At 46.9% G+C, this 23,566-nt stretch overlaps 5 protein-coding genes across 5 annotated transcripts; 3 read left to right on the top strand and 2 right to left on the bottom strand.

The window, feature by feature from the left end:
* Positions 1 to 255: 255 nt before the first annotated feature.
* On the bottom strand, positions 256 to 4,434 carry PVX_092230 (hypothetical protein, conserved; the record flags this gene model as incomplete). Its single annotated transcript, XM_001615389.1, has 2 exons — positions 256 to 1,225; positions 1,523 to 4,434. 2 exons carry the CDS (start codon positions 4,432 to 4,434, stop codon positions 256 to 258), a joined length of 3,882 nt encoding a protein of 1,293 aa, XP_001615439.1.
* Positions 4,435 to 6,389: 1,955 nt separating this feature from the next.
* On the top strand, positions 6,390 to 10,171 carry PVX_092225 (hypothetical protein, conserved; the record flags this gene model as incomplete). The annotated part of the gene is made up of 1 exon (XM_001615388.1): positions 6,390 to 10,171. Exon 1 carries the CDS (start codon positions 6,482 to 6,484, stop codon positions 10,169 to 10,171), a length of 3,690 nt encoding a protein of 1,229 aa, XP_001615438.1. The 5' UTR covers positions 6,390 to 6,481.
* Positions 10,172 to 10,581: 410 nt separating this feature from the next.
* Positions 10,582 to 11,891, bottom strand: PVX_092220 (hypothetical protein, conserved; the record flags this gene model as incomplete). The annotated part of the gene is made up of 1 exon (XM_001615387.1): positions 10,582 to 11,891. The coding sequence occupies one exon, from the start codon at positions 11,889 to 11,891 to the stop codon at positions 11,067 to 11,069; it is 825 nt and encodes a 274-aa protein (XP_001615437.1). The 3' UTR covers positions 10,582 to 11,066.
* A 3,516-nt stretch (positions 11,892 to 15,407) lies between these two features.
* PVX_092215 (T-complex protein 1, alpha subunit, putative) lies at positions 15,408 to 17,957 on the top strand (the record flags this gene model as incomplete). The annotated part of the gene is made up of 3 exons (XM_001615386.1): positions 15,408 to 15,465; positions 15,708 to 17,521; positions 17,701 to 17,957. 2 exons carry the CDS (start codon positions 15,408 to 15,410, stop codon positions 17,279 to 17,281), a joined length of 1,632 nt encoding a protein of 543 aa, XP_001615436.1. The 3' UTR covers positions 17,282 to 17,521; positions 17,701 to 17,957.
* A 1,754-nt stretch (positions 17,958 to 19,711) lies between these two features.
* On the top strand, positions 19,712 to 22,600 carry PVX_092210 (hypothetical protein, conserved; the record flags this gene model as incomplete). Its single annotated transcript, XM_001615385.1, has 1 exon — positions 19,712 to 22,600. One exon carries the CDS (start codon positions 19,712 to 19,714, stop codon positions 22,598 to 22,600), a length of 2,889 nt encoding a protein of 962 aa, XP_001615435.1.
* Between the last annotated feature and the right edge of the window lie 966 nt (positions 22,601 to 23,566).

Below are 23,566 nucleotides of genomic sequence, written 5' to 3'. Positions count from 1 at the left end.
AAAAAGAACAAAAATTAAAGGCAACCATAAGGGGAAAAAAAAGAATTAACGGCGAAAAAGCACCCATTGTGGTTTCCCTCCCTCCGGCTGTGCTCTACCGAGCGTACACATTGCGCGCCATAACCCCAGCTGGGCCGCCACATCGCAACGCACACATGTGAAACTTTTTACTCTCCATTTGTAAAGCTGCGCGAAGCTCATCACAAACGGGTGAATAAGTTTGCACCTACCAAACATTCCTGGGGAGAACAAAACCTAGTGCCCCCCTTTTACGCCCGGAAAGTGGCTCAATTTGGATCCCCGGTCGATTAAATTGAAGATATAATTTTCATAGTCAGTTTTGTTTAAATAAGAAAAGCTCTTGTCATGTATCGTTTCGTCCGTTGGGTCATCCCCGTGTAAAGATGTAACTGGTTTGGGCTCCTCTACCTGCTTGCTTATGTGCGCCCGGACATAGGGAGGCATAATTCTCTCGATGGGGAAAATTTCCTCCCAAAAGTGTATGCACCTTGTGTAGGCATAGTTCACAGGGTTCATTCGCTTAAAGTCCACATCGCTAATCTTCCAGGTGTTGGTGGGGGTACACGCGAGGCAGTTCATTTTGTTTGGCCTTGCAAAGGTGAGGAGCGAAATGAAGAGGGTGAGCAATATGGCTGCAATGGCCCCGATGAGGTGAACGCAGCCCCCAAAAGAGCTCTCCCGTTTTGTATCCTTCATAGTGTGTGCTCCTCCCATTGATGCGGTTTTTGTGAGTACATCTTGGTATGTCCCCTCGAAGGTGACTCCCCCTTTGGGGGTTATCCCCACCGCGGCTGGAACTCCCCTTGAAAAGGCCCCCAAATTGGCAGATTCACCTTCACCATTTGAGGAGCTCCGTAGGTATGAATGGGCAGCTGACTCTCCCTGTGCGAAGAGTCCATACTGATTAGGGGAGTGAAGCCCCACAAGTTTGACCCCCCTGTGGAGGCAGAGATGCACATTGTAGAGGACGTTGCTCAAAACGATGGTGAGTAAAATCTGGGGGATGAAAAACTTCATTAAGAAACACCAATGAATTGTCAATTTTTGGAAGAGGAAAACGGCAAAGGGGTGCTCTTCCCCTTTTGCTAAATCGTATGACCTCCTTCTTCCATGCAAAATTTTGTTCAGCCTGGTCCGCAAGGTGTCCACGTTAAAGAAGTACAACCAGTAGAGCTTCTCCCTCAGGCTGCCTTTCAAATTGGCGCTGCAAATAAAAAAGGCATTCACGCACACAAAGAGGAGTGTGCTCCCCAGGAGGGGCAACCCAAATGAGGAAAAAAAAAAATTGGGGAAAATATGCCTGTGCAGGTAAAGCGCAGCTGGCGGCACCATCCACATCGCGGTGAAGAAGCACAATGTTGGTTGGCGCAAAAAGGAGCGCTTCTTTTTTGGGGGGGACCCACTTATTATTCTCCCCCCCCGTTCAGACGCATACGTCCACGTAATACAAACCACTTGCGCGAAGACGACAAAGAGATACACACAAGTAGACGTGGCATACTTCATAATCAAATTTGCGTTGTGCCCAAAGGGGGATAAATATAGAAGCCCCAAAAGGCAATACCCCACAATTACAAACAGGGTGATCACCTTCTTTTTGATGCCTTTAAACTTTCTACTCTCCTTCAGCACGAGTATTATCCCCTTCAAGTGGAGAGCAGAGGAGGTGAGCAAGGCCAGCAAGGAACACAGGAAGTAGGTGAAGCTCATCATATTTTGGAAGTTCACTCTCGATAGGGAAGCCATATAAACGATGAAATTGTTAATTGGGTCTCCCCTTTTAGAAAACAAATCGGGAAGAGAGCAAATGCTGTTAGGGGATCCACCACAAGTTGGTGGCATCATTACCTCCAAAGTTCCTCTCCCAGTGGGAACGCTACTCAACAGTTGCACACACACGTAGTAATGTGCCATGTGTGTGGCTACCCCGATGAAGGAGCCCAACACGACGTACCACGCAGATGCAAAGAGGTTATCCCCAACATTACTGTAGGAAGAAAAGAGGTAGTTAACTCCTGTGCTGCAATTTAGAGACACCAACACGAGGGTACATACCTTTGCTATTACTTCGAAATTTAGGTAAAAAAAATAGTCGGTGCTGAAGAAGATACTGCCGTTGGTGTGCCCGTCTATCGGGTGGGTCCCCTCCTCGCTGATGGCAACCCTACTGGTAGACTTCAATTCGCAGGAAAGAACAAAAATTTGAAAAAGCGCTACAAAGAAGAAGAGGAAGAATGTATACTGCAGGCACTGAGTTAGACACATGCCCTCCACCCTCAGCAGGAAATACAAAGTGAGTGTAATTAGGAAGAGCGCCCCGATTTTCCAAACCAATTTTACGTCTTTGGAGAAGAAACGGTGCCACTCAGAGGTACCATCAGATGTGCAGTGATCCCCCTTCGGTTGAATTTCACTCAGCATGGACCGGTTCCGTTTACTCCTCATTTGTGCGTTTAAAATGTTGAATTGTTGGCCCGGATAGAATAACCTTTCGGGGGGATGCCCCCCAAGGGCGTCATTCCTTCCGGTGCTAGCCGTCACCCATATGCATTCCCCCTTCCGGAGGCAGTCCCCCCTGAGTGGGATCCCCTCACATTGGTTCTGGTTCAAATTCCAAGGCAAAGGTTTTCTCACCGAGGAGACAACAACAATGGCAGTGTCCACCGCGTCGTTAACACCTCTCGATAGTACGCAAAAGGATATGAGCAACGAAGCGATTGCCACCCCTCTGTATTTTTTTTTTAAAAAGCTTAAGCCATTGATTATGCACCCTTGCGATAGTTGACCGAGGGCATATTCCATTTGAAGAATTGGCAGACCGATAAATAGGTAGCAAAAGAGGAGCAGTAACAACAGAAGGGCATAATCAAGGGAGGAGCTGATTGGCGGCAAGTCTACGTAGCACTGAGCGGTGAGCGACGCTCCTATGCAGGAACAGACAAACTGGCATAGCGAATTCCATCTGTCTCGCTTATTAATTCTTTTTTGATTAAAGTTTATAATTTCGTTTTTTAAAACTTTTTTAAAATATATTTCAATTTCTTCTGAACATAGTCGTTTCATATTTTTGCTGGCACTCCGTTTGGGCTCTCCCGATTTGGCCGCTTCATCCCAATTTCCGCTTAACCGCACTTTTTTGTCACCCCTTCTTCCATTTCTATCCCCTTCGAGTTCCAACCCGTGCTGTTCACTGAGCCCATTCGAGGGTGCGCTACCCGTTTCGTTTTCTCCTTTTTGGCTACTTTGCGGCCATTTCTCTTGTTGCACGTCTGCCAGTTCGTCCACACTGTGCTTCGCCTGTCCGTGCAGTGGGTCTTCTTCTTTGAAGTGACTTCCCCCCGGTGCGGTGAGGACGCACTCGTGGGGGTGCGTCTCGCGATGCTGAGCCATCTGCTTCTGCGCTTGCTGCACCTGCTCCTGCCCCTGCACCATGTGGACGCCCTTGTAATACCTGCCAACGAGGGGGTCCGCCTGCGCCTCCGCCAAATTCTGCACCATGCATATGTAGTCCTCATTACCAGCGTTCTTTATTTTTCTCTTGCCAATATCGTGGTAGTTCAAAAAATAAATGTTCAAGCTGGACATGAAGGAGGGGTCCCTCGCGTCATACACTTTGTTGCAAAATGAGAGAACTTGTCTCTTCACCTTTTCGAGGCAGCTCTTTCTCTCTCCTCCGTGGGTGTATCCCCTGATCGATTCGCTTAGCATTTCATTCCTCCTCTGAAATTTGACCACCCTGCTGTCGCCACTGCCGCGGTGGTTGTCAGCCCCCGGGTTGCAATTTTTCCTTTGACTGATAACTCGGAAGAGTTGGGAGGCGTACGATGTTGAGGCTGCGCCATCGTCGTCGCAATCATCGCCATCGTCATCGTGGTCGTCTCTTCGGTGAGCAGCACTATCACCACCGCCACCCCCCCCTGGTAGGACAACCCCTTTACGATCGGGCATCCCCAGGATGATGTTCTTTATTCGACTGGTCCTGGCCTTATACCTCCACGCGTCGTATCTCTCCAAAACGTACTTCCCCACCTCCTCCACACCGCTAACATCATCATCGGAGTTTTTCCAAATTTCATCTTCATAGAATTGTTCTGATTCTAACTCAAAGTTGTTGTCGTAAAGGGGGAAATTATAATACTTGAAAAAATCCTCCCTGGGGATAAAAGGGCTTCTCCTTATTTGGTCGTAATCGCAATTGTTTTGGCAATTTAGACTTAATCTGTTTATGTAGTCTTGATAGATATCACTGTATGCAAAATTGAGGCACATATTGTAGAGGCTACTTTTTAAATCGTTTGGATATTTACCTCCTGAGGAGTTGAACTTTTGTCGCCTTTTTTTTTTCTTTCTTTCTGTGTAGGCGGGCTCATTGGGGGCCCTTTCCCGTTTTTCGGGGTGCTCCCTCTTGATCATCTTACGCACGCCGCAAATTATCTGCTATCTATGTTGTTGGTGTGGGGGTGGCACAGCAGAAAGTTATCACTCCTGAGATTGTTTGTGCGGATGTATGCATGTCTTGCTTCCATGCAGCACTCCTCAGTTTTGTTCTTCCCAGGCTCCCAACAATTGGCACATTTGAAGTGACTCTGCGGTGTTCTCGATTTTTCCTTTTTTTTTTTTTTGAAGTTTTTACGCCAATGTGGCTGCTGTACGGGGTAGCAAAAGGGAAGAACTTAAGCTGCAGCGCGCCATGCATATATGATGCGCATGCGGCAAATTTGTACATTTTCCCATGGGGGGGAAAAAAAAAACACAAGGATAAGACAAGGACAACCTTTTAATACCATTCGAAATTTCCACCCCTTTTGGCAATTCGTTTTAAATTTGCACTAGCAGTTGTTGCACGGCGCTCCATTTTTTATTTCTGCGAATGGGGCGTCTCAACCGCTTTTTGTACGTGCGCCAGAGGAGAAGGTGTGAAAAAAAATTTCCACGTGTTTATTACAAGTGTTCTCACTGCTGACCTGTTGGACGTGCTTAAACGTACATCTTTTTCTTCACACCTTACGTGTGGAGGGGCATTTCGAACACGTTAATGCTTTCCTATGTGTAGAACTGCCTGCTCGAAGCTCTAAAAAAAACACCCTTATGTGGTGTGCTCCCCGCGCAAATGCCTTGGTGCACCCGGTTTACACACACCACTGATGCGCTTTGCAGGTGTACCTCCCCCCTCTTTGGCAACACATTTGCAATGAAATTTTACGATGATGAAATTTTACTTTAAAAGAATTCCCTGATTGTGATTGGCTCAGAAGCGAGTCGCTTTCCCGCGCCACTCGACCGAGCAATTCATCAGGATTTTACTTTGCCACGTTCGGGGGTGGCAACCAGAATAGTGACCAATATGTTACGGAATTGGGGTGGCCATTAAGGCGGGGTAAGAACGCACATAGACGAAAAAGGGGAGAAAAAAGGAAAAAAAGGAAGATGCAAAAGGGGAGATGACAAAACAGCTGAGTGCACATGTGGTAGTGGCGTCTACACCGTGCCACTGCCCTGATGAACTTTTCCTATAAATGTGTAAAGCTTTCGTAAATCCGCGTTCCCAGCTTGCAGAAGGTACATATAAACACATGTGGAGAAATATTTTTCCTTTTTTCCCCTCCCCTTTAAATTTTTTCTTTTATGGTGTGCAATTTGGCATGATAAAAAAACGGTATGGAGCAAGGGGAGGAGAATACCTACTGCTCTTTCGCAATTTGGCAACTTTGCAATTTCGCAATTTCGCCGTTCTGTGTACAAGTCAGTGAGCGCGCAACTGCATGTGGAGTGTACATGTCTTTTGTATTCCATGGTGAGGATGACCCTTATGCTACAATCTGATCGCCCGTTAATTCTTTTTTTACTGATCCAAAATGAGCAACAATTGAAAAGGAAAATTGAATTGCCCCCCTTTTTACGCATAATGCGGGAGAGAAACTCGCTTGGCATTTCCATTTCAAAATTTGGAACAGCAATATGGCTTGCGCCCTTTGGGGCTACATTCGCTTTGGCAAATCTGCACACGAAGTGTATGCCGCGGGGGGTTACTATTTTGGGCATTTCGCACGTTTCGTATTTTCCGTGTGTTTCCCCGTTTTTTTTGCCCTTCCAGTTGGTCCCAAAATCGCGTTAACGATGCGCGCTGCACGCGAAGTTGCCTGTGCGCTGTCAGCGCCCCTGCTGGATGGCCCAGTGCTCCCCTCGAGACAACTCCACGCATTTCCATTTTTTATTCAACAGAACGATCACTTTTGCCTCCCTTTCGTATTCAGCAGGATAGCAGCTAAAAGGAAGAGAGGAGAAGGCAGCTCAGGGGAGGGAGTACCAACTAGCCAAAATTTCACATGAACATAATTTTCAAAAAAAAAAAAAAAAAAAAAAAAGCTGGGAAAAGCTGGGAAAAGTTTAATAAACGGGAAAAGCAAAGGAGGGGGATTTGTATCTTCCCGAAAATGTTTACACAAAAGGGAGAAAGCGAATGAGGGGAAAGGTGGAAAATAAGGCAAATGCGGCAAATAAGGTAAATAAGGCAAATATGGAAAATATGCCAAGTGAGCCAAATATGGCAAATGCGCCGAGTGGGCAGAGCGCGCCAAATAACCCTTTGGGGGAGAAACCACACGGGAAGAACTGCCAAACGGAAGGCAGTTTTGCCTTCTCAAGTGGGGCAAAAAAAAAGAGTTGCGTCATGCAGGGAAAGAACGTCCAACTGAAAATAACCCCCAAGCTGAGATCAGCGTTGGAGGCGGAAAAAAAAAAAAAAAGTTGTGCCAACCAAGTGCAAGCCGAACGAGTGCCGCCATTCCAGGAGCTACAAACTGCGGAACAACATAACCACCACCAAAAGCATCACCAAAAAGGGAACAAAATATTCTCCTTTAAGAAGAAAGAAAAAAAGGCAAACACGCCTGGTGACAAGAGAAACACTATTTGTGTAGAAAAAAACGCATGTAAAATACGCGATGAGCAAGGAGCAAACACAGCAGCGGATGGTCAAAAAAGCGTAAGCACATTTTGCACGGAAGAGGATTCCCCCATAACAGGTGAACGAACACACGAAAAGGAAAAAAGCGAAGCAGGCTTTAAAAAAAATAAAAAAAAAGAAACACATGCTGGGAATAAAAAAAACACAGGAAAGAAGTACGAAGATATTGTTTCAAAACTGTGGGAGTACAAAAATGCTTCTCTGATCAATTTTTTAAAAAAAATTAAAAGAGAAAAATTTCACTCCACGGCCCAGATTCTTAACGAGAAGTACTTGGAGAGAAGAAAGAAAAAGAGGGAACACCAAGGGGGAAAAAAAAAGGGGGCCATTTACTGGGAACAAAGGGGAAGCCAAAGCTGCGACATCGGTGGAAATAAGAACGAAACGTTAGCGGTGAAGGTCCAACGGGTGAATATGCAGAATGATGATTGCCCCTTGGAGGGAAGCCACCCAAGAGTAGGAAAAAATCAAAACCCTAATGAGAGGCACAATTTTGGCCAAAAAAGGAATAGCCCTTCCAACGTAATACAAATGGAAGGTGAAAATAGCAATACATTTTACGAAACACAAAATGACCAGCATTATGTGAAAATTAACAGCAAGCAATGCACACAAGGTGTTGATATAGACCATGACTTCTTTTACAGCAGGAGTAACCCCATGGGAAGAAAGATGCCCAAGGAAGAGGTGCAGTCCAACCATGTATCCACCAGCAGCAAGGTGAAAAAGTTTTTCTTAATTTTCTGCAATGGGTGTTTAGTTGTATTCTTAGGGGTTAGCAATAACATATGCGGCAGGATGAGGAATAGGGTGCTGAACAATTTTGACAGCTTGACTGCTTCGTACAATGCTATAGCCTACGTGGCGATTTACTTGGTGCTGTGTATTATTTACTGCAAATCGAGGAGCATTACCAAGGAGCACTGGTCGTACATATATCCGTGCTTGAGTAGGCACTTTAAGAAAAGGGGGAAGAGCGCTGATGCCAGAGAGGTAGACAAGAAAAAGGAGCAGCCGGAGCAACCGGAGCAGCTGCGCGATTGTACCATTGACGTGAGGGAGCGGGAGGCCATCAAGAGGAAGAAGAAAATGATGAAGCTGTTCTACATTCACAAGAAGAGGATATACGAGCCGCTGCTGGAGGGGAGCAGGGGCGACGTGGAGGCGGGGGGTGGCAGTATTAGCGGCAGTGTGAGCGGCAGTATAAGTGATAGCATAAGTGGAAGCATGCATAACAGCAGGTGCAGTAGCAGGTTCAGTAGCCCCTGTTGTAGCGGAGCGGGTGGTCATGGTGATACCCCCACGGGGCGTCGAAGTGCCGGCCGAAGCAACGCCCAGAGTGGAGCAGCCAATGCAGGGACAAAGTCAAGCCAGGGAAAAGACGCGCTAGCCGGGGAAGACAACACCATAGGCAGCCACAGCGCGCTATGCACAAGTGAGCGGCTCCCCCATGAGAAGAAAGAATCAAATGATGAAAAAACGCACACTCGCTGCCGTTGTAGTAGTGGCCTTGTGGAGAACTCAGATGCGGAGGGAGGGTACTCATTCAGCAAGCAAGACATCAAGGACATACTGGAGCATTACCAACATGATAAACCGTATGATGATACCCTCCGCTGCAGAGAGACAACGCAAAATGGAGTGTATTCAAGTGTAAAGAAAAAGTGGAGAGATTTAGGGGCATACAAATACGTAGTCGTCATAGCCTTATTTGACATAATATCAAACACGTTGTATTTTGTATCCCAGCTAGCCATTCCGCTAACCATCCTGCTGCTGCTGAACCAGTTGAATTTTATTTTCTCCATTATATTATCCTACTTTATTTTGAAGAGGAAATACAACATTCATCACGCGCTGTCAGTCATCATCGTGATTGTGGGTTTCCTCTTCTTCTACATTCCCTACGTGTATAAGGAGAACACAGTAATTACGAAGCAGACTATGGTCAGCTATTATATGAGCACCCATTTTTACCTAAATGTGAATGATGCGCTTCATGACAGTGCTAGCTATTTTAATAGGTTCTACCATTGTAATGAACCCACGTGCAGTACGACCTCCCCGTTTGGCATATTCGCATCTATCATTTTTTGCGTGCTCTCCATTTTGCTCACATCGTACGGTGGGGTGCTCAGGGAAATATTCTTCTCCGAGTATGTAAAGGGGAGGGAGAAGCGTCACAAGGCGGTCAGCATGAGGAAGGGAAGAAGGAAATGCTCTCCATTGTGTAGTGCCATCTGCGCTCCGGAGCTGGGGGTACCACAGAATGGCTTCTGCGAAATGGAGACAGAAGAAAGGACATCCTCTGGGGAGAGCAGCAAACAGGGGGGAAAGCAGACCCGAAGGAAAGAATCAACTATGGAGGACTATCCCCTTTTTAATAAACCTACAGATGCGGATACAAATGGGTACATGATAGATGTGCAGGAGTTAGCGGTAGGACCCCAAAGGGGGGACGATGAAGTGTTAAGCGGAGTGTCTGTATCCCACGCGAATTTGATCGTTGACGGGGTGGATAGTACGGAGCGTCATTTCGGATCCCCCTGCCCCATGTGCGGGAAGGGTGGGGGAGAAACAGGTGCACCCAAGGGGGTACTCAACATTATGGAGAAGGAACCGCTTCACAACTGGGTCGAAGTAGAGAAGGTCACCCCCAAAGGGGCCATAGTGAAAAGAACGAAGAAAGGGAGAAAGGCCTCAGACAAAATGAGCGTCATCCTTTTATCCTTCAACATCTCGCTCATTCAAATTTGCTTACTCCCAATGATAATATACTTTCAACTTCTCTTTAACAAGAACAAGGATGTTTCTTACTTGCTATACATTAAGGATAGCATCCAGTGTTTTTCAGGCCATACGATGGAGAATAACTCCAACTGTAAATACTCGTCTGGTGTGTACAGCCTCTACATAGTGGTGAACGCTATATTCAATTTGAGCGTGTCTTCATTTTATAGCAATTACTCCTCAGCTGAGTGCTTCCTCATTTTGAAGTCTTCCACTCCGCTCACTCTGGTCGTTTTGTATTTTTACGACTTTCCGTTTATCCTGGAGAGTGACAAATATTTTTCCATTTATTTTGTGATCAGCATCGTGATCGTTTTTACAGGCGTGAGTTACTTCTTCTACCAGAGCATCGCCTCGGAGAGGAGGAGAAAAAGAAGAAAAGTGGCCTCGTAGCTTGCTGCGCCTCCGTGTGTGCGGCCGCCTGTCTTTAATAATTCACTTTCAATTCGTTTGTTTGAGCGGTGCGGCGGCGTCGCAGTGTAGCGGCGTAGCAGTACAGCTGCGTAGCGGCGCGACGCTTTAAACTTCATTTGCGAACAACTCTTTTATGAACCATTATGGGGACACCCCTCGTCAAATTTGTAGACCTGGCAAGGGAGCTTGCCACTGGCTGTACTGCAAACTGGCCGCCCCTGCTTAAGACGTAAATTTTAAAAAAGTGGATCAATTTTTTTCCTTTTTTTTCCTTTTTATTACGTTAAGTTAGGGGAAAAGTGCGATTTAATTAAAAAAGAGGAAGATGAAGTTCGTGTGGCTTGACGCAGCGTGTTCAGTCCGATTATTTTTTTAATTTATTATTCTTTTTTACTTCATTTTTGCGCAAAATGCAGGTCGCGCATTTCTGGGGTTAACACTTCAAAATGTAAGAAAAGAGACAGACACAAATGTTTGGTACTCCCTAGAGAGTGTGGCGAGGGGGGCATACTTTTCCATTTTTCACATCAACCCATAGGAGCGCGCTTGGAGAAGCGTCCCACATTGGGGCAATCCCGTGGAGCACTCAAAAAAAAAAAAAAATTTCCAACTCCGAGTTTCAGTTGGGCAGATGTTTGCACCTGTCTCCCTCTGAAGAGGGCGCTTCGCATTTTGACGAATGTGCGTGCGGGAAAAAAAAAGGTGCATGGAGTGCACACACGGGGGGTGGTTGATTCTTTGATGGGTAAAAAGGTTACCCCTCTCCATCACGTAAGTTCCTCATGAAGGGTTTGCATAACAACCGGTGGTGTGGGTGCCCCTCTCGCCAAGGGGGGGTGGAACAAAGTCCACTACATCACCCCTAAGAAATAACTCAGGGTATACTTATGATATCCTCGTACTGAGCCAAATCGTACTGCTCAATAAGCTTCGTGAGAGACTTCTTTATGTTCATTTCCGAGTGATACTTTTTGAGGTGTTCGAAGATGTCCTGCTGATTGGCATATTTCTCACTTGTGGTGTGTAGGTACTTTATAATGTCCGTATCGATGTCGTCCAGCTGGTTATAGTAGGTGTCTAGAGTTACGTGGGACCAGGGCTTATCCTCATTATTAACCCCATTGGGGGTATAAATATTTTTTAATTTTAAAAGCTTCAAATAGCAATAGATCACATCAGAGGTGAAGTAGGAAAAATAAGAGACCCAATCTTCCACCTTGTTAATATACGATATGCTTATTTGTATTTGTTCTGTTTTACTCTCGGGGGAGTAAACCACCCCTACGACTTTAATGTGGTCGTTAACTTTGATGCCTTCTATATGGTCTTTCACTTTTTCATTTTTCGCGTCCTTATTATATTTCGCCTCAATATTTCCAGTGTAGTCACAGATCTCAAAAATGATGGCGCTGGCCAACTCCTTAATCCTGCAGACTTTCCCGAAGACTATAATGCCGCTGATTTGAAAATCGTGAATTTTAAATTCTTCATGACTCATCATTTTGCTTAGTAACAATTTGATGGTAACTGGGACGCATAACTCTTTGGGCAGCTCTTTTTCCTCCCCCAATTCGTTGTTGCCTTTTTTGGTTATTTCGTTCGACTCTCCTTTTTTCAGCTCCTCTATGTCTTCCTTGTCCGTCGATCTGTTGCCCTGCTCGAAGAAGGCGTCGTTGCAGAAGCCGAAGTTCATGTCCATTGTGGGTGGGTCTTTTGCAGAGGGGTTGGTTATTCGTCCGCAGCTGCCCGCGCGTTTAGGAGAGTCTCTGGTTGGCGAAGGCTACTTCGTCCCGCTGCGCAACTGTTCGAGGGACAATTCCTCAATGTGTGGCTCCGTCTCGATTGTGTGCAGCCCAAGGGGGGGGGGAGGGGATAACCAAATGGGGCCGCTCTATTTCAGCGTTCGTCGCGGGGGTGTAACAGTGCACACACGCGCTCTGCTGGGGGCGTGGCTTCCTATCGGTTGGCTTTGCTAAGGTTGATTGAGCTGGCAGATCAACTGACTAGTGTTTGCGTCACTGAAGTGGTCTCAAGCGGGTGTGGCTCGCAGTCGGCTGGCCTCTTCCGCTTTACCCTCTTCCCTCACTGCGTGCTTGCTGCTCCCTCCGTTTGCTTGCCGCGGGGTTGCACTCGCGCGTGTGTTCGCTACATGTGCATCACGTGGGCACTCCACACACGCAATCGCCGGGGCACACCGCGCAATGCTCCGCTCAGCACGCTTCTTTGCTCACGTGTTCTGACGCGCCGCTTTCAACGAGCGGGGTCTTTAAAAGACTCTCAAAGGAAAAGCTTCCTCCCCTTTGGAGTAACCGAGGCTGGAAAAAAAAAAAAAAAAACTCGCTCTGCAGCTTGCGGAAGGCCCTAAAAATAGCGCGAATGTAAATTATGAATCACTATCGCTGGTAGGTACTATCGTTCTTGTGTGGATTTCGTTTTTAATTCTTTCTCCCCGTGCGTTGGCAGTTTCTGTGCTTTGCTTTGCTTAGCATAGCATAGGATAGCATCGTGTCGCAGTGCGGCGCTTTGTTTGGTTAATTTTATTTTTTCTTATTTTTTCTTATTTTTTTATTTTTTATTTTTTTTCCCCGTTCTTTTTTTCACAAGTGGATGGATAGGCATGCTTCACAAATTGGAAGGGGCAGAAAAAAAAAAAAAAAAAAAAACAGCTACAAGAAAAAAAAAAAAAAATGTGCTTGTTTGGATAATTTCCTCCACTTAGTTTACCTACGGGTGAATTAACACTCCTACATGAAGGTGCCAAAGTCAGTTTCAGCGTAATTTAAGAGGACTTTCCGTTTTTTTTTTGCCAAACTGAGGAGAAAGAAGCGCTTATGTTTTTATGGCCACATTTTCAGGGCGCATAAAAGTTATTGCGTGCCTTTATGTCTACGCGGTAGTGATACGCTATTTCCCGCTTGTGTAAAATAAAAAAAAAGACACTGTAAATGAAAGAGAGATTGGCTACTTTTGAAGCCCCCAAAAGTTTGCTTAACACTTTGGAGTTGCACACGGGTTATTGAAAGAGCCGCCGCGAAAGGATCCACACGCATGTGTGCATTTTTTGCTTCATTCATTTGTATCACTTTTAATAAACCAATGGGGGGAAATTTAAAAGACGAAGAAAAGGTTGCCTTTTTGCCGCATATTACCCTTTTCGCTTGGGGGTAATAATTTCCCAGGGGTCCTTCGCCAGGGGAAAGTTGGAAGTGGCTGATAAAACCCTTTGGAGGATGCCATAAGGAACGTAAAATGCAATTGGGGAGTTTCTCTTTAAAAGGAAGGGAAGCATTTTGGGGGGATTCGTTTGTTAGCCCTTTGAGGGGCCAAGAACGCACGCGCTAGGGGGGAGCTCCTGGAAAGGGCGGGAAAACGCTGTAAAGCTGCATGTAAGCACCTCCATTTGCCGTTTTGAACTCACCTCGTGTGCGCGCATGCAATGTAGGCAATTTACACAGGGGAGACCCGAGCTTCCTATAAGGCGAACTGCCCCAATTGTGTTCCCCTCCGACTGAACTGCTAGATGCTCCATCCACCCAGTAGCGGAGCGCATTCTTCTCGCCCTCAAAATTTGCAACCATGCATAGAGGTACCACACCCGTGTGCATCACGGGAGTCACCTTAACTGTGGGTGCACGTCTTCTCTCGCTTTCTCCTCGGGTGTGCCAGCCTCCCCCACTCGAATGACACTCCAGCGTGACGAAATAAAGAGCGCTTTAAGGCAGTGAGGAATAACCGCATGGACGTGCCCTTTCCCCCACTAGTGTGTGTGTAAATCCCCATCTACTATTAACCCCCGCGGGGCTGAACACACGCGCTTAATCTTTGGACAACTGGCTTAGCTCCTGTTATATGTATGCACATAGGCACCCTAGTATACTTAAGCGGGTGGGTAGGTAAAAATGATCAAAGGCGGCTTTCTTTTTAGCAAAATAAACCTTACGGGGTCCTTCACCGGGTCAATGGGGTACCTTCACTTATGCTCACCCTAGCGGAGAGGCAGCACATCAAAGTGAATCCTCCAACTGGGGGGGGTGCACAGAGGGGGTCTACAACCACGGGTACCACTTTTGAACTCTCCGACGGGACAACATCATTTTGCGGGCCTGGTACATATAGCTACGTGGTCATGGGGGAAAAAGAAGCGGTCCTCTAAAAGTTTTTTTTTTTTTTAAGCGTCAATATGTGGGGGAAAAAATATCCCACAGGTGGCACCTCAACGTGGCGGTAGCTTAAAAACATGTTAGCTATATACCCGCTTTTACCCTTAACACCAAACTGGTTTTGCATACTTTTACGCGAAACGTGTGTTAACTTCTCTCATTTCGCCAATGCGCTGAGATGGGGTGGTGAAAAATGTGCCTATAACACCGGAGGTGGGCTTGTGAAAAAATAAAAAAGAGAGTAATCTTCGAGTGCTAGAAAAGCACATTGTGACAGCCCCCCCCCAATTGAGGAGCTTAACCTGATGGGGCACACGAATAATCATGTTCTTAGTCCTACCACCATCTGCTTACCCAACTGGGGCAGCACAATCACGTTTGAATTGAAACGGGGCGCACTCGCAAAGAGGGAAAAAAAAAAAAAAAAATGCCTACCTATGAATACATAATTGCGTACATGCCAATGATTATGCATTCCACGGTACGCTATGCCATTTGGGTGTTTTTTTTTTTTTTTTTTTTGCCATTAAATGGGAAAGTGAAGCTACCTCTGTTTAGTTCAGCGCCAGCTATTATAGCGTCATTTGTATGCCAGTTTGTGCCCCACTTTGTGCCACATTTTTTGCGCCATTTTTTGCTCCATTTTATACTGCAATTTGTACATCCTTTTTTTTTCACCATTTGCCCCCCTTTTTTTTACATCATTTTTCTCCCCTTTTTTTGCACTTCTCCCCCTTCCAAAGAAGTGTAAGCAAAAATACATGCCTTTGTGACGAAAACAACGGAGAGGTCCCCCACCTTTCGCTCTTTCGAAGGAAGAAAGTCGACGTACCCCCCCACGCCGCGCTTATATTGTTCCTATCTACATTTGCGCAGAGGCGAATTGCCGAAGGGGAAGGTTGATGAGTGCCCGCCTCGCGCAGAGCAGCAGCGAAGAACGCACCAGAACAAGCGCGCAGTGTAGCGTAGCGTTGCGTACCCCTGCATACCGCCGCATACTACCGCATACCACCGCATAAGATCGCCAAAGCGAGTGCACCTTTTGGGAGGCCAAAATGTCTTTGAGTATCTACGGGAATAGGGAAAGCGGCCAGGATGTGAGGACGGCCAACGGTAGGAGCGCATTGAGAGATAAGAAGCGCATTGAGAGATAAGAAGCGCATTGAGATATACGAACCGCATTGAGATATACGAACCGCATTGAGAGATAAGAAGCGCGTGGAGAGATAAGAAGCGCATTGAGATATACGAACCGCATTGAGATATACGAACCGCATGCCTTGGCTTGTGATTGCCCATCCCTACAGTGCCTAACTCGCGATCACCGCCTAACTGCTTTTTTACCCCCCTTTTAGTAACCGCCGTGCAGGCGCTGTCGAACATTTTGAAGTCGAGCCTAGGGCCGCAGGGATTAGACAAGATGCTGGTGGATAACATCGGAGACGTGACGATCACAAATGACGGAGCAACGATCCTAAAGCAGTTGGAGGTGCAGCACCCAGCCGCCAAAATTTTGGTAAACCTATCGGAGCTGCAAGACCAGGAAGTGGGAGACGGAACAACCTCAGTGGTGCTACTAGCATCTGAGTTGTTAAGGAGAGGAAACGAACTAATCAAAATGGACATTCACCCGACGACGGTCATCTGTGGGTACAAACTGGCAATGAAGGAGTCCGTTAAATATATTAAAGAAAAGTTGAGTGAAAGGGTTAGCAACTTAGGGAAGGATGTAATTATGAACATTGCAAAAACGACCTTGTCTTCCAAATTTATTGGGTACGAATCAGATTACTTTGCGAAGATGGTAGCCAATGCTATTCAGTCTGTTAAAATTGTAAACGACGCTGGGAAAACGAAGTACCCTGTGTCATCTGTTAATGTAATAAAGGTGCATGGGATGAGCTCTCTAGATTCTAAGTTGATTGAGGGGTACGCAATTATGAGTGGGAGAGCTTCACAATCGATGCCTACAGGTGTGAAAAATGCGAAGATTGCCTTTTTGGATTTTCCACTAAAACAGTATAGACTGCATCTAGGTGTTCAGGTGAATATAAATGAACCCACTGAGCTGGAAAAAATAAGACAGAGGGAAAAAGATATAACCAAAGAAAGAGTAAATAAAATTTTAGAATCAGGTGCCAATGTTATTTTAACCACACAAGGTATAGACGATATGCCATTAAAATATTTTGTTGAATCTGGTGCCATTGCAGTTAGGAGAGTTAATAAGGATGACTTGAGGAGAATTGCAAAACTGACGAATGGCCAGATTAGACTCACCATGTCTTCTCTTGATGGTACGGAAAAATTTGAACCGGCCTCTCTAGGCTACTGTGATGAAGTGTATGAAGAAAGAGTAGGTGATTGGGACGTTATGTTTTTTAAAGGCTGTAAAACGTCCAAGTCGAATACCATTTTGTTAAGAGGGGCAAACGATTTCGTTTTGGATGAAATGCAGAGGTCCATTCATGATGCCCTATGTTCAGTGAGCAGAGCGTTAGAGAGTAACTACGTGGTTGTTGGTGGGGGCTGTGTAGAAGTTGCCCTATCTGTTTACCTCGAAGATTTTGCCAAAACGTTGGGTTCTAGGGAGCAGCTAGCCATTGCGGAATTTGCGGAGTCTTTACTGGTGATCCCGAAAATATTAGCCTTAAACGCATCCTACGATTCTATAGATTTAGTCTGCAAATTACGGGCGTACCACACCAAATCGCAGGTGATGAACACGGAAGACCCGAAGGACTACAGATGGTATGGCCTTGACTTGGTCAACGGAAAAGTTGCCAACAATCTGAAGAACGGAGTTTTAGAAGCCATGATTAGCAAAATCAAGTCCATCCGGTTCGCCACGGAAGCTACCATCACAATTTTGCGGATCGACGACTTGATTAAGTTGACACCTGAGGAGCGTCGCGAGGAGCAGCCCTGAGGGGGGTTCTCCCGTCGGCAGGCGCGCCCAACCACACGTGTGTTACGTACATGTGGGTTTATAATATCCTATGCGTGCCAAGTGGAAGGCCCATATTGTGTTTCCCCCCCCATGGGTGGCTAACCATCCTGGGGAATCTCCACTCACGATAGGAGGTATGCCAAACGGTACCCTCCAAAAGTGGGGGAAAAGAAAAATGCTACACAAGTACATTATCAACATTGATGATGGAAAAAAAAGGTGCGTGGAATTTCTTTTTTTTTTTTTTTTTTTTTTTCCTTCCCCTGCACAGTAGGGTCACACACGTGCATGCCCATTCCCTAAATGTGTAACGCGTCAGTTCAGCTTGCAACTATCCCTCCCTTCGGCATAGACAACGAATGGACACTCCCCTCTTCACCCCTCCCGCTAATTCGTAGGTGTATTTTAGGCGCGTCCCTTTACGTGCGCGCGCGTGTAGCGGAGATGCGGTGTGGAAGGGGCCCTCGCGGGATGCAGTGTGCGGAGTGCAAGCTGCGTCGTAAGTTTTACACAATTGTGTTGTACTATTTTTACGCCATTTCTCCCCATGCTTTACTCATTTTTTACTCATTCTTTACTCATTTTTACGCTTTTTATTTTTCCCCCATTTTTACCCCAAGTGGAAACTTCCCCCTTAAAATTAATTTTTTTTTTTTTATCTTTTTGCGAAGGCACCGCGCAGGGCCAGAGGTGGACCACCACTCGGCTGCAGAAGCGGTTAGGGGAAATTAAAAGGTAGCCAGGTGGGCGGCAAGAACGTGCGTACACATGTGTACACATATATATGTATATATACGCCAACACCCTTGTGTGCCGCTCACCCCAGTAGCTAGCTGCACATTTAAAGGAAAGAATCGTCCCCACGAACTAGAAATAGACACATGGCTAATTTGGCTGCGTTGGCGTGAATTGCTCATTCGCCAAAAAAGTGAACTGAGGAAAGAAGAATTTTTTCCTTTAAATGTGCCAATACAAACATACTTTATGTGCAAAGGGGGAAAGAAAAACGCCTTAACATGTAGCCGCACAGGTGGGTAGAATAATTAACCAAACCAGCGTTCGCCTTGTGGCCACTCATCAGTTAAGCAGATGGGGTAGAAATGCAAAGTGGGTTATGTGCTTCCTCACAAAGGGGAGGTGTTCCCCAATTGAACCTCTTCTTGGTGATCACAGCTGGGAATGGGGAAAGAAAGAAAAAAAAAAAAAATAGAGCAACACGGTCACTCCACACAATAATGTCGAGGTGTGCCATTCTTGTGAACTCCCCGGGAAATGCCTCCCTTGCGGAGCGTCCGTTTCTGTGTGTGCTTCTAGTCAATTTTTTTATTTTGGGAGTGCGAAGCAGGCGTTTATGTAGCTGTGCTTGTGTGAATGGACGAACGTTGTTGCTTCCATTTGACACCGCAGATGGAGCGGATTAGGGTGTCAAGGCGGCATCTACAGGATGAGGTCAAAATTTACGCAGAAAAAGGCACTTACCAAATGGTGAGTCAAACGGAGCGGACGCGGAACGGATTACTAACTTTTAGATCCTGTTGAGTCCCCCATTTGGAAAAAAAAAAAAAACCCTTTTTTAAAGAACACCTTTTACACGTAGACGACCCCTCACAGTGGGTGTAAAAATGGAGGCACATTTTCACCCCATCAGGAAAAGGCAGACCCAGCCGTATGGGGCAACACCGTGAAGAGGAACGTTTGGTGGCAGTCCGTTTGGTTCCCTTCGTGTGTTGTGTGCATCTTTCGCTTCACTTCATTTTGCTTCATTTTGCTTCATTTTGCTTCATTTTATTTCGTTTCTTTTCGCTTCATTTCGCTTCATTTTTTTTTCTTCGCAATGCAGTTGCGGTGGGCTTATTCGTTTCTACTCCCCGCGTGTTGACACCATCCCGAGCAGTTGTCTACTACTGTGTGCTTGAAATGGTCGCACGTTCCGCTTGGCACTCCCCCACAGGGCCCAGCTTCATTTACGGGTTAATCAAAAGTGCAGCGCTTCACCTGTCCAATTGGCCCACTTGGCCCATGTGACCCATTTGACATATTTTTTTTTTTTATTTTACCCCCCATAGTCCACATACACACTGCACATACCCGTTGCGCACTTCCCCATTTTTTGAAGCACTCGTTAAGAATTGTTCCATTTGAAAGTACCCCAATTTTGGCCTCTACACCTGTGGCCCTTCGAGGGTGACCTCCCCAATAGGCATAGTAAAGCAGTGGTGTGATTACCTTTGAGGAAGGAAACCACACGACTGTTTAGCTAGCCATGCTGATGAAGCACCTTAGGGGCAGCTCCTCTCATCACGGTTAACGCTTTTGGCTAGTTGGGCAAACGCGGTGTCCTCCTCTCAGGGGAAGTCCCCATCTGCGAAGGTCATCACTTAGCAAAAGTTGCTGCGCCTGTTTGAGAAAATGAAGAGCGCCCCTGGAGTGAACACCCCCCTGAGGGATGCCTCTAATGTGAATACCCCCCTGAGGGACCACCCTGAAGACACGCAAAACCAAGACAATGACACTCCCCCTTTTGGTAAAAAAATAGAACGCATTGAAAAACTCAAAATAAATAGCATCTCAACAGGAGTAGATTCTCACAGAAGTTCAGAAAAATCGGCTTCGAATCGGATCAACTTGGGAGGAGCTACTCCCTATGCCCCCGGTAGTTTTTCCAAACAAATTAGCGAAAGGGATGATGGGGTGGAGACACTAAGCAGAACGGAGGGGGGAGCACAGGGAGATAATTCCACAGAAACGAACGAACAAGGTAATTACAAAATAAAGGTGCTTAGTTTGGGGGAGTGCCCCATTGAGGGGGGTCATCTGGAAGGTCACCCCACCAGTGGTAGCCACCCAAGTGGTGAGACACCCATATTGGGGAAGAACCCCACAGATGATTTCCCCCACATGAGTGATGCTGCCTATAAGTCAAAGGAGGACGATCTGCTCTTTAGCAACCTCCACAAATTGGCTACTTCCCAGATGGGGGAAAATTGTGGTCGCATATTCCCATTTGAATACAACTTGGAGCAGCTTGGAATGCGCATTAATGGGGCAATTGAGGCGAACCTTTGGGGGCACTATGGAGGGGACACGCTCGTGGAAGAAGAAGAAGAGGAGGAGGAAGAACCCATTCGGGGGGAACACAAAAGGGGCGACATTTCAGAGTTGACGAAACAGCACTGTTTTGCTGAAAATGTCGGGGACACTTCGCACCAGGACAGCTTCCCCAAATGGGGTGATAAACAGGCGGTAGAAGACACCAAACGGGGGAGCGAAGCACGCGGAACAAATGAGGCTGGAAGCAGCGGGGGGGGTAACCCAGACTGGGGGATGACACTTGCACAAAATGGACCAGCAGAGATGTCCCTCCTTCCGTATGGCACAACTGCGGATTTGCTCACCCCGTTTTTCCCTCCACCAGGGAGGTCCCATCTGCTAAGGAGCGAAGTAGCCACCGCTGTGCGAACCCATGTGGGCAAGTTCGAGGCCCCCCTCAGGGAAGAAATCCCCCAGCAGGCGCAAGACCAAAACTACTTTTACGATTTGAGGACCAACCGGGTGTGGGTCCCAGGGGAGGGACCACCCCCACGTGGGGGAGCTACCCACGGGATGACTACATATGGGGAAGCTACTCACAGAAGGACTACACATGGGGAAGCGGCACCTGTGGAAGCTGCCACTGGGACGATTATCGACCAGGGGCTCCCCCCATTTGGCATCTTCCCAAATGAGAGCGAAGTAGGGGAAGGTTTTCACGGCGAAGGAAGAACCCCCAAGTTGGAAAGTCCAAACGTAAAAATGATGGAATACGCGCTGCTCACGAGGGGTACACAGGAATTCCCCCCTTCGAATGGCCGCGCGCTCCCCCCATTTTATGCCCACCATGGAACCGCACCTGTTCAGGAAAAGGAAGAGCCCCAAAGAGGAGCCTTTACAGACGAGAAGGAAACCTACATGCAGCATCTGTTGGAGGGAAATTCTATTTTTGACCCACTGTGGGGACATCACAAAGAGGAGGAAATGGCAACAAGTGGAACTCTCAACGGAGGGAACCAATCGGTGTTACCAACTTGCTTTCAGTTCGACGGGCACTTAAGAGAGAGCTACGAAGAGGACGATAGCGCTTTGCAAAGAGGCGACAATTGGGGAAGGCGCAAAATGGAGAGTAACACAAATTTGATGCGTCTGACTCAGCTGGAGGAAGCGCTTCTCTCGGAGAGAAATCTTTATGAAGCGTCTCTTTGCCAAACGGAGGGGGTGGACTTGACCAATTTGTGTAACCTTGTGGGGGGGGAGCGGCAAGACGGTGAAGTTGCCCATTCGTATCATTTCGCCCCCCCGGTGTTTAACCCTTATGATGATTCAAAAAAATTGAGCGTGGCCAGTGGGCCCAACACATACGACTACTGCTGTGCCGACTTTCTTCTCAACTACGCAGTGGAAGAGGGGAGAAAGAAAAGAAGCAAAAAAAAAACGCTGCACGATGATGGGTTCACAAGTTCTTCAGATCAGGTGTTACCACAGGAGTGCGACAGAAATGTTGGGAGTATGGATGAGCGTGCCGAGGAGGGGAATCAAAAAGGTAGTCATAGTCACCATGGAGAGAATTTCCCGCTGAGTAAGAGGTTCTCTAAATCTTCCGCTAAGTACACGCTAATCGTCAATGTCCCGTCGAACACCACACGGAAGGACCTACTAGCCGTCTTTAGCAAGTTCGGAAATGTAGACTTAACAATGGTCGTTTGCGATAAGAAGTCAAGACATCCTAACAAAGAATGGACAGCAACATCGGGGTATGCCTTCGTCCGTTTTTCTACCAACCTGGAAGCTCAAAGGACTTTGAATGCTGCATGTGCAGGGGGAATTCGCATTAGAGGAAGTAGAGTTCGCGCAACGTGGGCAAAAAAAGATTCCTATTCAAAAAGGGAAAAGGAAGTCACCTTGAAAATACCCTCATCGATACTTCTCATCAGAATGGACGAGTTCATCTGCTCAATTTGCAAAATTAATTTGTCCTATGAGCCCATCCTGCTTCCATGTTGCTATGCCTCCTGCTGCTCCGACTGCTTAAGGGGATACCTTGTCGTCCACGCACTTGGGGAGAACATACGGTGTCCCAGCTGCTCTGTGCACCTCGCCGATGGGCTAATCAAAATTGATGAACACTCCCCTGGGGTGTTGGGCTTGCTCTACAGAATTCACTCGAATGTTAAAATTAAGTGCCAGCATGAGAGCTGCACGTGGGTGGGCTCCCAGCACCAGTACGCCAACCATTTCTTTTCCTGCAAGTTTGCCCTCGCCTAGGGGGTACGAAGCGATGCGGCAAGAAGCGATGCTGCAAGAAGCGAAGCGAAGTGAAGCGGCGGGTACACAGCAACCTTGCGAATATAGGGACTCTACACTGCGCGTTCATGCGCCGAAGGAGGTACCCCCCGCTAGCCCTGCATCATTGTCACCCCCTTGTACATTACGCCCCGCCCTTGCGCGAAATGCCCCTCAACCGCAGGGTGCATGGTCAGCCTAGCCGGGGCAAACACTCATCCGCACACATACTGTACATGCTTCACTTCAACCATATGATATGGCAACATCAGTTTAAACAGAAATGGGGCACATAAAAAGACGCGATGGGACGCAATACAGAGCAGCGAAAAAGAAACGACGCGCTTTTTTCTATCGCGGAAAAAATTATGCGAAAATGACCCGCGGGGGAAGGGAAAATTTGACCAAACAGCGAAAATTCAAATTTAGCTAAAAAGTGTTGTTTTTCCTCCCTGGCCTCCTTTCTTTCCCCATTTTGAAAAAAAAAAAAAAAGGAGTTACCGAAAAGGGGCTATCGAAAAAGGGCCAGCAAAGTGCGGCTAGCGGAATGCGGCTAGCGAAATGGAGCCAACCAAGGAACAGCACAAAAATTACAATCGCAAAGAGTGGGAGGCATGTACACCTGGTCGGGCTAGTCTCCTTGCACTTGCGCGGGTCCCGCCTCCAAATGGGCTTAAAAATAATTGCCACACCTGCAAGTGGGTGTGCACGCTGGGCTCGGCAAAACGAACAAACGTTAGCGCTACCCCACCCCTCCCATGCAACGGCATCTTGTTAAAGAAGTGGTTGATCAAAGAATTGTGCGGATGATAAGGATGGAGGGGGGGTGTCGCGCCAGTTTTCCCCCTTGGGCGCCCCGTCATTTCCTCCCCAACTTATTTATTCACTTGTTCGTTCGTTCATTCGTTCATTCATTTGTTCACTTGTTCATTTATTTACTTTTATTTT

The sequence above is a fragment of the Plasmodium vivax genome, chromosome 9, assembly GCF_000002415.2.
Source record: "Plasmodium vivax chromosome 9, whole genome shotgun sequence".
Classification (NCBI taxonomy): domain Eukaryota; phylum Apicomplexa; class Aconoidasida; order Haemosporida; family Plasmodiidae; genus Plasmodium; species Plasmodium vivax.
Note: the sequence above shows the minus strand (reverse complement) of the source record. Positions and strands in the feature narration are given on the sequence as shown.